The following is a 12,912-nucleotide window of genomic DNA, read 5'->3' on the forward strand; positions in this document are numbered from 1 at the left end:
TATGATGTTCGAAATAGTGTCTTTATTGGTTAAAATGCTATTGAGTGCCAAATATAGTACAATCCAATATACCAAAGTGGGGAAAAAATGTCTGATACAAACTGAAGAATAGCATCATAACTTTCTCAAATAAAACTCAATTATAAAAACAGAAACCAAATAGGAGAAGAGTACAGTTGTCCACATGCCTGTCAAGACTTGGATGATAGCTTTTCTTTTAAGAAGTTGATGGCAAAGTTTGACTTGACAGCCAATCTTCACTTGAATTATCTTCACCATCATTGATCACTCTCTCTGGTGATGATAAGGGAGGCCTAGAAGGTATTTGTAAGTGCTCAACTTTTCCTTCAAGCATTTCTATAACTTTGTTCATAGAAGGACGATTACTAGGATTCGTTTGTATACACCATAATGCGACAATGATCATCTTCTTAACAATCTCTTTTTCCTCTTCAGTGGCACAGGATTCTATTTCAATATCTTTTCCATAATTGAATTGATCATACACCCAGGAAGGAAAGTAAATCTGGCTTGAATGTTCTGCAAAAGCATTTATGTTCTTTCTTTTGCCAACCATTTCCATCAATAGCATTCCAAAACTATAAACATCAGCCTTGTATGAAATACCTCCAATGTTTTTGTAGAATAATTCAGGAGCCATGTATCCCAATGTCCCTCTTGCGGCAGTCAAACAAATAGTATTGTCTTCTATCGAATACAATTTTGCTAAGCCAAAGTCAGAAACCTTAGGGGTAAAATTCTCGTCAAGAAGGATGTTGTGAGGTTTGATATCGAAATGCAAAATCTGCATGTCACATCCTCGATGTAAATACTCAATCCCACGAGCCACTCCCAGAGCAATATTATATGTTTTCTCATTGTCTATGAAGAAACTTTCCTCCGATGAAAAAATATATTTATTGAGAGATCCTTTGGGCATGAAGTCATATACAAGAGCACGCTTTGATCCATGAACGCAATAACCAATGAGTTGCACCACATTAATATGATGAATCCTTCCAATAGTTGCCACCTCATTGATAAAATCTTGCCCATCTGTTTTTGACTGGCCTAACATTTTTACTGCCACAAGACATCCACTCCGAAGTGTTCCTTTAAATACTGTGCCATATCCTCCTTCACCCAATTTTTCCCTAAAACCTTTGGTCATCTTCTTAATTTCTGAGTAGGAGTAACTTATTGGCATGAAGTTATTTTGGCTTTGTAGAAATTCTTCAACACCGTTGTACATGGATAAGTGCCTCCTTCGCCATTTATATATCAAAAATGCAATCACAAATGGAGTGCCTAACACGCTAAAAGGCCCACGCCATTCTGGAAAGGAAATCACAAAAGTAATTATAAGAAAGGGATCCTATAATTGCAGTTCTAGTACTCTACCTGTTGTCACCATTGTGTTATATTTAATCTGGAGTGCCTAACACCCTTTTAAATTCTTGTGGTTAGGAACAATACTATTTCTGTTTAATTTCAATTTAATATTATTTCTAACTATTTTCTTGTTAATTTCGTAGTTTAAGGAACGATTTACTGAAACAATTAAAAGAGATAAAAAGTGAGAGATAAAGATTCTTACCGAGTAGTAGTCCAATTATTACTTCTATTACAACTGCAAAAGTTGTTATAAAAAATATTAATCTCTATTAAAATTTAGACAAGAATTTAAGTAAAAGAATTAATGTGCAAACATGCATTCATCATTTGAGATCCACCAAGCAAAATTCATCCAATTATATATTATACATCTCATATCTTTCTGATATATAAAAACTCACCAAAAAATGTTGAATCATGTTCTGTGTTTGGAATGAACCGATCTGGTTTGACAAAAGAAGAAGAAAAAAGTCAGTACTTCAGCATCTGAAATTAATCAACAATTAACAATCAGACCATGCCGCCATAATGTGATATTGTGTCGGATATTCACCAATAATTAAGTTTCATGATCTTAAAGATAAGTTCAACATTAACCCAGAGAAGCTCAATAATGGTACTACTAATTAATCGGAATTGGGCAATAGAGGAACGTGTAACATAGGAGGGAATTAAAATAGGAAAAGATTAAAAGGATAAATTATAGTACGTACAATCATGCATCTTATTTAAGCTCTAATACCATATGAAATCACTATTTGTATATTTTAAAAGGTTAATCTGATAAGAAGATTTATATTTAATTATTTATATTCATTAAAATACTTAGTTTGACATTTGAAACATGTCTTCTTCATATTCGTTAATTGATCATCGATGAGATGATGAAGAAAATAACGTTGGTAATGAAGTGATTGGTAGCCGAAACATCAAACCTGAAGATAGATCAACAATGGCCATTGATAATAGGTCAAAGCCAACAAAGGGCTAATAATAGGGTAAAAGATTGAACCGATAATGGGCTACATATGGCGTTGGTAAACTATAAAATCAGAATTAAAAAAAAATAAAAATGGGGCTAGCTGTGACTTCAAATAAAAAGAGTACTCACAACAGACTAAAATCTAATAAAAAAAATGCCTATAACTAATAAAGATACTTCAACGCATGAATTTGAAATGAAACATGGTTGAATGAAGAAGAAAATCTTGCGAGAGGCACGGCTGACAGAAGAACTTTGAGTTTTTTCTTCTTCAATCTTTTTTTTCCTTGGCTAGAATTTGAGTTCTTTCAATTATGCAGCAAAGAGGAATCAGTACTAGACAGGGTAGAACACTTCTAAACGACTAAAATGGTGACAAGTTATGTTCGATTAATTAAATACATGATGAGTTATATACATTGGAAAGCGTAGGGTGATTTTAATAATATTATATTATTTCAAATTTTTTTTCTCTTGAAATGATCGAGTGCCAGAAAGAATAATTAATAATCTGTCCATTAGTTTATTTCATTAAAAGAAATACTTTAGCCATAAATATTTTCATTAATATTGGTACGTTACTTCAGATGGAGATCACTAACCATGGGTGGAGAACACGGACGCAGAACAGCGTGCTAGCTGTAGCTAGTGAGCATAAAATCTACATAGATTTCATTAGTTTGGAATGCAGATTATTATTTGTGAGCTTGTATTTTTGGGGCGGTATATATATATGGACCGTTACATTTCGAGGCAAGAATTAAATTCTTAATTGAATGTGTGCACAAGTTATAATTTCCTTTTGAATTGTGACCCGACTTGTTAGAATATTGCCATATTTATGTACACGAGAAATATAAGTTGTTCTCTGTTAATTCCTTTTTAACTTGTTATTTATTATGGTATTAGAGTCACCAATTTCTTAGTGTCTTTAACAACATTTCTCCTTCGTTTGTGATAAATCTCATACTCAACATGTTATTTGATAATCTTTTCCGTTCACCACACGCTCTCAAGGCGTTTTCTAAGCATTTAATGGATCGCTACCCTCATTCTCATCATCAATCACATTCATTGGTTTACACTCATGCATTATACCACTTGTATAGTCATCGTATTTTCATAAACTGCCACCATAGATTGATTCCTTGAACTCTTGTCCATTTTTTGGTGCAAAAGCCACTCCATTCTAGCCAAACATGTGCTCTCACGCGCTGTCACAACTTCCAACACCCCCCGAATGCCTCTCCTCTCTCTCTCTCACAGAGCTTGGTTCACTCTTAATCTCTCTCACTCTCACTTCGCTCTCTATCTTCTCCTCCTCGTGTCGCGACCTGTCATGCATAGCCTCTGCCAAGGCCTTGCTCCACAGGCCGCTACCATATTGCCACTGTGACCGGGAGAGGTCGTTGCACCACATGCACAACCGCTCTGGAACACCACATGCACAACCGCTTCACACCAAATCCAGCCGATCAATGTCGTAGGTTCAGTAATACACTCTCTTTCTTTATATGTTAAGACAGTGACCGACTTGTTTTGTGGAGTGATTGGACAATTCTAGGAATTTTGTGGAGTTTAATTTGTGTCGCTGGGTGGATTAATGGTTTGGTTGTTGTAATGTTTCAATGAGAATGGATGAGATTTGGTTGTTGACTTGGAGATGGAAGTTAGCGGGTTGAGATGAAGTCTTGGTGAATTCAATTAGAGTACTTGTAAGTCGTTAGGTATAAAACATGGTTTTGAAATTTGATTGGTTGGGTGTGTTATTGCCAAATTGTGAAAACGGATTTTTCTATTGGGAGGTTTGACCAGCTATGAGACCGTGTGTGGAAGTTGGGTCATTAGGTTGGGGGGGGGGGGGGGGGTTGAAAATTTTGGAGTTAGCATGTTTCTTCTTATTGTAGAGGTGCTTGTTAAATTCTATTAACTTATACATTTTACTAATTTTGTTTAGGTATTTATTGGTTTTGGCTCTATTCTACTGTGAGATAAGTGGGTTGTGCTAAAGTGTCCAGGTAAGCAGTGCTTCTATACTAGATTTTATCTAAAACTGATTGAAGTTGATTTTGTGAAAAACTTACATATTTTGTTATGAAACAACATCGTTTATTTTCTGTACTAGTCTTTGTATCTGAGCATTTAAATGTAACATTTGTAATGACTAGTGTAAACATGAACAATTTGTGTACTCTATTTCTCTACTGCATAAAATATGTATATAAAATATAAAATTTTGGTCTGCTTACATGATATTATTTAGTCGGTATACTATTTATGTTATTGTATTGTTTCTAAAAACCCTGAGGCGTTAAATTGATTTTGTTTTGTTTTGATTTATGGCTCTGCCATAGGATATAATAGTGGCATCTGCCCTGCCATGCCATGAGATGTAATAATGGTCTCTAGCCCTGCCACTAGATAAAATAGTGGCTTTTGTTTTGAGTGTAATCACTTCGGTGACAAATTGATTTATGCATGTTCTTCTTGGTTATCTGCAAAATGCACAACCCTTCCATGGGGTAAACTTGGCCTATGTTTTGAGCGTACTCATTTTGGTGACAAAACAATTATTTATGTTCTGTTTGGCTAATCACAAATATGCACAACCTTGGCATGGTGGTAAAGATGGTCTTTGATTATGTTTCAGATGTTGTTTCAATATCTTGTACCTAAGGTCTTTTGAATATATTATTATTGTAAAGAAATGCTTCTAAAATAACTACAACTATATTTTTGGGAACTCTCTGTTTCTGCATTATATACCTGACTTATGTTTACACACTAGTATAGTTTCGTTGCTTATTGAGTCGGTGGATTCACCCCTTTATTTCCACCATTTTTTTCAGTTGACTTTGATGGTTGTGACAGTTAGAGTAGATGGCATGTGAGGATTATAAGAGAAATGTGAGATAAGTGTCAAGTGATATAAGTGGATTTGTCTAAGTTAAGAAAATTTTTGCGAGTATTTAATTTATTATAAATGGTATAATTTTTGCAACATTTAATTTAGAGGACTTTTTGTATTCAAGTTCTTATTATTATGGACTTTAGGTTAAAGGGTTCACCCCAGATGCAGGGGTGTGATAATTGGCCTTTCAAAGCTTTCGTTTGTATTTATTTATGTTTTTAGCAATTCTATTTCTTGTATTTTATTTTATTATCCTCAATCACATGCAATATGTATTGTGACATGTTTTAAGTGACTGCAGAGAATTTAATCAAAATGAAAAGACAGTTAAAATGTGACATGTTAGCTTGTGTGACTGGAGATATATAACACATCAATAGTTATATATGTATATTATATAAATATATAATACTTTATTTATATAAGTAATGTTAGAAACTTAGATATAAGTCTAAATATTGGGCATGCCATGAGAAAGTAACTTTTTAAAGTTGGGGCCAACTTTTTTCTAAATATATTGCTTTGGGATTGCTCATTTTATGCCTGCAGAAATCATTTTCTATATAAATATATATATATATATATATATATATATATGTATGTATGCATGCATGCATGCATGCAAGTGCATTCATATATCTTATCTTATCTGCAAGCTTAAACTATTTTCATGTTTCTTCGCTTAAGGAATGATCTGTTACAAGACGAAACAGAAATAGATGCGAGAGATCCATAATATTCTTACCGATGGCCCAGTATCCAGTATAATAAGCTGCCTCAAGTACTGCAGAAAAGAAATAAGGCCGAGTGATCTGTAAATTTATATAGAAATCTAGCTTAACATCCAAATGCATAAATTTCAAATTACTAAACATTACTCAATATAAAATCTATTTATATGTGAAATTCATAATCTTTTTAAACTCAACACCTCTTTACACGCGGGACCGACAATATTTTTCAATTTTTTAAAAATACATTTAAACTCATCTTAACATCTAAACACATAAAAACTCATCTTAAGTGGCTCAAAACTCATTCCATGATTTAAACTCATTACTATTAATAAAAAACTCAACTCATGTCAACTCTACTCAACATCTAAATAGAGCTGAAGTAATCTTCAATTTTCATTGAAGAGGGTAAGCTACTTATTTAATAAATTTGAAATTTGTCCTTTTATTTTATTCATTGTTTCTGAGATGGAAAAGAGATCCAACAGTTTGGGATCACTTATATATGCCCGCGCACAAGGTTATACGTACGCACCTAGCTACCTTGTGTTACTACCAAGGAATCCCCAATCTGAAACTTACACAGCTTAAATGACCCTCTTAACGTGGCACCATTACATAGTGTCACGTGGTTAATTTATTAAAAATAAAAGAAAATACAAAAATAGATTCAAACCAAAAGTTGTGCGTCTGAAAATACAAAAAATGTTAAGAAGTATTGAGAATATTTATGAATAGTAATAAAAAAGTAATGAAAAAGTAATAATAAAATATTAAATAATAATAAAAAGTAGATAAAAAGTCATGAATAATAGAAAAGTAGATGAAAAATACTTTTACTTACCAAAGATACCTGACTAGAATTCTAGGTTTGTTTGTCCCTTTTGTGTTTGTATTTTTAATTTTTTTTTAATAAACCAAGTGGCGTACATGGTACTCCACGGCAAGGGCTCAGTCACAATGTAGTGTCCTTTTTAGACGAATTAGTAAATTTTTTAGCTAGTTTCTTAATAAATTTGAAAATTGTCCTTTCATTTTGTTAGTTTTTTTTCTGAGATGTAAAAAAGGTTTAATCCAAGAGTTTGAGATCACTGATGCACGTGCACAAGGAAATAATACGTACCAGCTTGTGTTACCACCAATCAATGCCATATATATTATACATCATCTAACATCTTATATATGGAGATATATAGAAAACTCACCTGCATATATAACATTTGATATATATCCTAAGAAAGTAAGGAAAGTAAATCGGTGGCCTGCATGGTTTGACAAAAAATGGTATAACATTAGCGTCTGGAATCTTCAATTAAAAATCAGGTCATTATATATAATGCTAGCTCATCATCAGAAGAACTCCAACAAATATATTTATATATATATATATATATATCCCTTTAAGTGGTGAAATATCGAGATCACAATAATGGTGCTAATCAGATGGGAAATGGAAATTAAAATATATATTCTGATCACAAATTTATTACTCACCGTCACAATAAACTTGATTATCGTAATCATTGAAGTGGCAACTATCGTATCGGCAGCTTCCACAATACAGTCGGTACCATGAAAGCTCAAAGCCATATGAGAATACATTGCGGAGGTCTGTACACGAAATATTATCATAAAATCTTCCGTACGTTGCCAGAGACATTTGCTCTATCGAGCACGACTCCTCCACATCCATCACATTCCCTCCGCCACTCCCAAAAGTACCATATATGTACCTTTTGGAATATTGAGATAAAGAGGAGTTGGAAGACAATCCAGATCCATTCTTAATATTAGAATTACAATTCGTTGAAATCACCTCCAAAAAGGAAGGGTAAGTCGGAGTTTCACAGTTCACAATAACTGCAACTTCTGAGAAAGATGGCTCCAAGGCCCGAGGCCTACTGAAATTACCATAGTTTAGAAAATAACGAGGGATGAAGGAGTAATTATCCTCCCGAATACCTGCGTCTACAATTCGGATTTTGTAGTCGGTGTAATTGATTTGCCTTACGTAGTATTTACTACCATTTAAAGATAACGTCAACGTATGGTTGTTGTCATCACATGAGAGCTCATACTTTTGGTCTCCGCAGTTCGGTGGATCCCCTTTTAGTCGAAACGGATAGCTGATGTTGGGGATATTGCCACAAGAAGGAGCACAGTGGGAATGATTATTCTTAAGTGTAGAAGCTGGAGGAAGAAGCTGGATTAGGACCAGAACAGTTATAAGGACCCTGAGTCCAGCAGGCCGGAATAATGTCATTCCTGATCTTTTCATCAACAATTAACAGAGAGAGCCAGAGAGGGAGATCAGAGAAAGAGAGAGAGGATTAGGAGATCTAGAGGTCGTGGTTTCCTTAGCTGTCTATAGACAAACATTCAGGTACAGGAGGAGGAGGAGTAATAGTAAACAAAAGCCCGCGTTCATGTTCACAAGAAATAGCGAGAATTGCATGGGTTGACGGAGTCAATTGTGATTACTGTGAGAGATGAGTCCAAATTAATTATTATTGGTAGTGGAAAGTGGCTTGTCGGCCAAGTTGTTGACTACGAAATTATATAGATTGCGACTGCTCATGATATTGCAGGCTGCAGCCACTTACCGAATGAAGACGGAAAAGAAAAAGAAAATAGCTGTTAATCGTTTTATACACGCCAACCTTTTTGTTCAGAAATTGGATATGAATCATGCGATCACACAGTTCTCCCAACCCGGATAAAGATAATTTACATGATGCCCTCCCTCGTATAGACCAATCCGGCCATGTTTCGCAAATATGAAACTAAATTTTTATAATTTTATTCTTAAACGTCATTTAAACACTTTTAATTTGAATTTTTTAACTAATTATTACCTAATTAATCTTCATTACTCAAATACTAAAATTAATACAACTTTTACAAATTTTAAAATAAAAATAATATACAAACAACTTTTTAAAGTTATTTATTCAATTTTCTGTCTCATAATTTTTAAAAATCTAATCTAACATATTTATATAAAATATTTTTCTACTATTTACAAATCACATCCAAACATATTTCAGAGATTGTTGAGGATAAGTACTTTTGAGAGTTTTTTTTTGTTTATGTTTTTTTTTTCTTTATGACTTTTTGGCATGGTGAAACATCCCAGAAATGTTTATTGTGCACAAACATGATGTCGATTGTGAGAGATGTAGGATTAGTCTCGTGTCGTTTTCTCTTGATCAATATCATTTCTCTCGTATAGTTTGATAATTTAACAATGTTAATATTTGAATTATTTAAAAATAAATATTTGTGATGGATTATGTATAATTAAAATAATTATTTAAGATAAAAATAGATTATTTTAATAAAAAATAATCATTTTATAAAAAAAAAATTAGTCACAAATAAAAATTTTTTAAGAAAAATATATATATATATATCTATTCTTTTTTGGACAGGACCATCCTATAGATGGATTTTAACGGATACAAATAAAAAACTACCACTTCAATATTTTATAAAGTCTGCACTTCGTCGCACCCACCCGTCCCTCCCTTCTACAGGAACAATCCCTCTACGCGTATATCAAGGAAGAGGAATGCTACATAATCTCTTATCTTATGTGTATCATATTTTTTTTAAAAATTTTAATATTTTTTTAAAGTTTATTCTTTTTAAACTAATTTAATTTTTCTGTTTATTATTTATATATTAAATATTTGATAAAAGAAAAAAAAAATAAAAATTAAAAAAAATATAGTGTGAAGAAGTTATATAAATAGTAAGAGATTATATAAACTTTTTTTATCAAGGAATTGGTCTCGAGATTGTCAACCACGCGTCAACCCCTCTACGCGGTCAGATTCAGGTTGTGTTTGGATGTTGAAGTGAGTTGAGTTGAATTGAGTTGAGATAATAAAATATTATTAGAATATTATTTTTTAATATTATTATTATTTTAGGATTTGAAAAAGTTGAATTGTTTATTATATTTTGTATTGAAATTTAAAAAAGTTGTAATGATGAGTTGATATGAGTTGAGATGAGTTTGGTAACCAAACTCACCCTCAGTTTGCAGGAGGTTTTGTGAATGAGCACTGCTACGGATCTCGAATATGGAATCCAAAATTTATCCCGCGTAGTATAATATTTTTTTTATCTTTTTTCTTTTTAAATTTTTTTATGAATTTTTTTAATTATTATAAATATTTAAAAAAAATTTCTTAATATTATTATAAAATATTTTTTTAATCATTCAAAAAAAAATCTCATTCGGAATAAATTTTGGATTCTAAATTCGGAATCCAAAATAATTTTCTTTGTCAAATACACTTGCATCTGAATTTCATTTGTGTGTCATTTCCAAGAAATATCAAACACTCTTTTGAAAACTTTGATTTTGACTGAAAATGAAAGCAATAAATGAGCGAAGAAGAAAAGTCGCACTTTCCACCCTCTTTTTTGAGGCCGTACCCTTCATGAAAATTTGTGGGGTTTGAGTTTTTTGACCAAGTGATAGAACTGTATTGAGAATATCTTAGAAATAAATATTGAGAATATTTATAAATAATTATAAATAAATATTAAAGTAAATTTATGAGTTCTATTAAAAATATTTTAAATTATTTATACATGTTAAATATATTGAATTATTGATTTTTAGATAAATAATTAAAAAAGATGTAAATTTTATAAATATTATAGTGATTTTATTATAATGATTTTTTAATATTAATAAATATTATAATGCTTTTATTTTATTTTTATATATAATAATAATAAATATAATAATAATTTTATTTTTAATTTATATATAATAGTGATAAATATTATAATGATTTTATTTATATATATATAACAGTAATAAATATTATAGTGATTTTATTTTTTATTGATATTTAATAATGATAAATATTATAGTGATTTTATTTTTTATTTATATATAATAGTGATAAATATTATTGATTTTTATTTTTATTTATATATAATAGTGATAAATATTATAGTGATTTTTGGAAAGACTTTGATATGAAGATAGTTCATTGCATTTGACATGTGGAGTATTTTCAATAATACGAGAATACTTGAAAAATATTGAGGTATGTTGGCTACGCAAACGTAGCATCTAAAAATGAGTTGAGATCATTTTAAATAAAATATAAAAGTTAACAAAATATATTATTAAAATATTAATTTTTAATATTATTATTATTATTTTAAAATTTGAAAAAATTTAATTGACATTTAAAAAAGTTGAATTATTTATTATATTTTGTATGAAATTTTGAGAAAGTTGTAATAATGAGACAATATTAAATACTTTAAGAATCTAAAATGGAGCCTAAAGTTGTAGCATTTTGAATTAGGGTTGGGTTGTTTGGACTTGTTATCAGGTGCTTGTGCTATAGTTCCAGTTATTTCCCTTTCTATAGAGATTTTGAAATTGAGTATTATCTCCTAGCCCTAGTTGATGGTTTCGGACTAACCAATTTTGTTTCAGCGAGGGGGGGGGGAGGAGGAGGAGGAGGAGGCATTAGTGCGGCGAGGGGGCAAGAAGAAAATCAGAGAGAGAGAGAGAGAAAGGGGCCAGATTGAGAAGAAAGAGAAAAATCCTCTGAAATGCATACGACAAGCCAACCCATGTATGGCATATGTGGCACCTTTTTATTGGACTCTATTATATGACAAAAAATGGATTGATCTGTGTGAAGTTATTCTTTATATATATATATATATAGAGAAAGAGTTAATTTTATAACCGGTCAATCTGTTTTTCTGCAAATAGTAGCCTTCCAATGGGTGAGTTCCACGTAGCTCCTCACTTTATTTATCATGTATCCCCACTAAATGAGATCAGACATGCTGTCTCTCTCCATTCTCTCTCCCGGAACCCAAACGTCAAACCCCTCCCTTTTCGCCACTTTGTCTTTTCCCCCCTCTTCGCCATGACTGACGACGGCCACCTTTTCCACCACTCTCTCCTCCCTCTTTGTTGATTCTCGCATGAAAACCCCCCTTTCCAGAAACCTCTTCATTGCCAGAGATTTTTTTGAGATTTATGAGGTATAAAAGTCTTCAATTCAGGATTTTTTTACAGAGAAAATTACCTAAATGCAATCTGATAGTGGCACAGAGAGAGAAGAGTTGAGAAAGATAGAGATGAAAGCCATGGAAATGATTATTACTGGAGAATTATCAACTCTGATTCAAAAGATAAAATTTCAAAATTGGAATTATTTTTCCAAAAAAAAATCCAAAGTTAGAAGCTGCTATGTAGGAAGCTGCTGTGTTGAATGGTTGTAATCAAGGAATGCAATGGTTGAAATGAAGCTACGGTGATGAATTAAAAAGGAAGCACGACAAGTGTTTGAAGAAAAGCTCAAGTGAGCCACCAGGTTGATTATTCCCGTAACAAACTTCCTACAACCATGATAAACTTTCACAAGCTGGATTTGGGTATCTGCAAAATAACGGGTTCTTGATCATCTAGGCAATCAAGCTGGGTAATTGCATGGGCTTAAACTTAAAGTGTGGCATGAGTTAGAAAGTACTTTGAAATACTACCCACCGCCCCCAAATCGTTTCGCATATATAAATGATATATGTAGTTATATAATATGCAAACATCATGTATTTAAAAAAAATGAATAAATTTAAAATTTATATAAAAATTAATTAATTTTTAAATAATAAATAACATTTTTTTAAAAAATATGCAGTACTTGCACAACCTTTAACTGTTCAAGCATTACTGATCATAAAAAAATACAAGTTTAGAAAGTACCACAAACAAGACATTTTTTTTTTAAAAAAAACAAATCAATTACAATCGTTAATATCTTTCCAGTACATTTTCGTGACTGATATGGTCTAGTCCAGACAGTAAATTTCTAAAAATCTAAATCTTTAGAAAAAAT

The 12,912-nt window shown here is 31.7% G+C and overlaps 1 protein-coding gene across 1 annotated transcript; it reads right to left on the minus strand.

Annotated features, from left to right (window-relative positions):
• LOC118344287 (rust resistance kinase Lr10-like) lies at positions 1–8,457 on the minus strand. Its single transcript, XM_035684713.1, has 6 exons — positions 7,517–8,457; positions 7,228–7,284; positions 6,034–6,072; positions 1,797–1,838; positions 1,598–1,630; positions 1–1,335 (listed from the first exon to the last, which is right to left on the minus strand). The coding sequence occupies exons 1-6, from the start codon at positions 8,298–8,300 to the stop codon at positions 218–220; spliced, it is 2,073 nt and encodes a 690-aa protein (XP_035540606.1). The 5' UTR covers positions 8,301–8,457; the 3' UTR covers positions 1–217.
• Between the last annotated feature and the right edge of the window lie 4,455 nt (positions 8,458–12,912).

Source organism: Juglans regia, chromosome 13, assembly GCF_001411555.2.
Source record: "Juglans regia cultivar Chandler chromosome 13, Walnut 2.0, whole genome shotgun sequence".
In the NCBI taxonomy this organism is placed as follows: Eukaryota; Viridiplantae; Streptophyta; class Magnoliopsida; order Fagales; family Juglandaceae; genus Juglans; species Juglans regia.

What these genes read in the sequence shown, in the direction of transcription:
- LOC118344287 (XM_035684713.1), bottom strand. Translation starts at nt 8,300, where the DNA reads ATGAAAAGATCAGGAATGACATTATTCCGGCCTGCTGGACTCAGGGTC. An exon ending in TACTGGATACTGGGCCATCG is followed by an intron (nt 1,839 to 6,033) that starts GTAAGAATATTA and finishes TTGTCAAACCAG; the next exon opens with ATCGGTTCATTCCAAACACA. An exon ending in AATAATTGGACTACTACTCG is followed by an intron (nt 1,336 to 1,597) that starts GTAAGAATCTTT and finishes TTTCCTTTCCAG; the next exon opens with AATGGCGTGGGCCTTTTAGC.